The 2,217-nt window shown below is 43.1% G+C and overlaps 1 protein-coding gene across 1 annotated transcript in view; it reads left to right on the top strand.

Moving 5' to 3' along the window:
- Positions 1–1,429: 1,429 nt before the first annotated feature.
- Positions 1,430–2,217, top strand: part of LOC101849844 (ATP synthase subunit g, mitochondrial) — a 7,152-nt gene continuing 6,364 nt past the window's right edge. The window contains exon 1 of the mRNA XM_005097715.3: positions 1,430–1,548. Within this exon, the coding sequence (XP_005097772.1) occupies positions 1,509–1,548 (40 nt within the window). The 5' untranslated portion in view covers positions 1,430–1,508. The remainder of the gene's footprint in view (positions 1,549–2,217) is intronic.

The following is a 2,217-nucleotide window of genomic DNA, read 5'->3' as shown; positions in this document are numbered from 1 at the left end:
TGAGAGAGCACGCGAGCGGGGTTTAGAGGGGGGACGTAAACATATGAGAAAAGCAGAGGGCGGGAGTGGGGGTGAGAGAGAGGGGGAGAGAGAGAGAGAAAGAGAGAGAGAGAGAGAGAGAGTGTGTGAGAGAGAGAAAGAAAGAAAGAGAGAGAGTAGAGGGGGGGTAGACGTGTTATATATATATATATATATATATATATATATATATATATATATATATATATATAGAGAGAGAGAGAGAGAGAGAGAGAGAGAGAGAGGGGGGGGGGGAGAGAGAGAGAGAGATAGAGAGAGAGAAAGGGAGAGAGAGAGAGAGAGAGAGAGAGAGAGAGAGATCCACATAATAAATGACATATGTATTTCTATGTAGGCCTTGGTGTCTTTTTCTCCCATTGACACTACATAGAACATAATATTTATAAGGAGCGACCTTTGACCCTCCTTGACCCTGCCTGTCTGGGTCAACTCGGGCTAAGAGAGATACAGCTTACTTACTTTACTTACTTTACTTCATCCGTCCTCTTGTACCTCTAGGGTATCGAGGGGAGAAAGAGCTTCCAGTCTCTAGCGCAAGTTTGATGGCCTGGCTGGGTGGGATATTGAATGTTCTCAGGGTATACTTCTCACCCTGGATCAATCCAGGTCTTTCTTGGCCTTCCTCTTGTTTTGTACCCTGATACTTTCCTGTAGTAGGCTTTACTGGCAAGCTGGTTAGGATCCATACGTGTGAGATGTCCAAACTCAAACCACCTGATTGTTTGCCTTCGAATGTAGCGGATACAGCATCCCAGTAAAGAGACTGAAATACTCGACAGAAATTCTTCTCTCTCGGGAATCGGGAGTCGAACTCGGGTCTCCAGTGCCCATTTGTGGACAGAGCTATGAAAATAGAGAGAGGGGGGGGGGGGGAGAGAGAGAGAGAGAGAGAGAGAGAGAGAGAGAGAGAGAGAGAGAGAGAGAGAGAGAAAGAGAGAGAGAGAGAGAGAGAGAGAGAGAGAGAGAGAAGTCTTAGTGGGTGGGTTTGGGGGGGGGGGGGGGGGATCGATGGTGGGGGTTACTAGCTCTTTGACTTTTGTAAACTTAAATTGAAAATTGCAACCGAGTTTCCTGATGAAATTATAGACCCTGAGAAATAAATTATTATGCGCTCGAGTTGAAAAATTCTCAAAGGAGGATAACAATGACTTTTACATGTTGTTGTCTATTTAGTGAGTTATATCCCTTCTTCAGTACACTTTCTTCTGTAGGAGTTGATTTAATAACATAATGAAAATGAGGAGGGATGTAGGTTAACTTTTACTAAGATGAATAGAACCTAAAATAAGTTTTCCTGTCACATTACAGAGCCATACAATACACTTTAAGAAAAAGCAGTGTATAAAGATTTGGAACCAATTCCTGTAATTCCTTTCCTTTTTCAGGGCAAACTGCAAAAGTGCTCGCACTGCTAGCATGCGGTCACCTTAGCGTATCTGGCCACATTTGCCACTTCCTCCAACTTCAAGATGGCGAAGGTCGTAGCATTCTTCACAAGGGTAGGAACAAGTAAGTTGCTAACACTTGAGAATGCGCTGTACAGTCGGTCTAAAACGTGCAGAGGATTTTAAGGTTCTAGTTTATTTTCTGTTTGTATGTGAATAGTTACGGATAGAGACATAGATTCTAGATCTACTTATTTTCCAGCAGATGTATCACCGGTGAGACTGCCCTCGCCTCGATTTTACCCCTGTCTGCTGTCTCTATTAGGAAGTTGTGACATTGTCACACTCTTCTTCTCTTGTGTGTCCGAGTTGTGATAAACACACTCCCATCATTAGACTAGAGCTTTCTTTGTTATTTATGATAAAAAGTGATATGATTATGAATGTTTTTGAATGACTGGTAATTCCATTGTCCAGTCTGGCCTTTAAATAATTTAAGGCCACCTCTATTCTCACCCGGGATGAGAATAGTGCAGGCGAGTCTTTTGGCTATTCTCACCCGGTGCGCGTTCACCGTTATAGCCTAGATCTAGGCCAACAAATTTTGCGTTCACCCTAAACCACAGAATTCTACACTGTGATAACAGAAAAATTGTAGAATTCTGTGCTGTGAACAAACGTTCCATTACAACTGTACTTGTAGCCTACTGAAAGCGTACAATTTTGTCTGTGGGCAGTGGAGAGAGAGAGTGAGAGAGAGAAAGAGAGAGAACAAAACAAAATGGCGACCCGC

This window comes from Aplysia californica, unplaced genomic scaffold (assembly GCF_000002075.1).
Source record: "Aplysia californica isolate F4 #8 unplaced genomic scaffold, AplCal3.0 scaffold00162, whole genome shotgun sequence".
NCBI classification, from domain to species: Eukaryota; Metazoa; Mollusca; class Gastropoda; order Aplysiida; family Aplysiidae; genus Aplysia; species Aplysia californica.
Note: the sequence above shows the minus strand (reverse complement) of the source record. Positions and strands in the feature narration are given on the sequence as shown.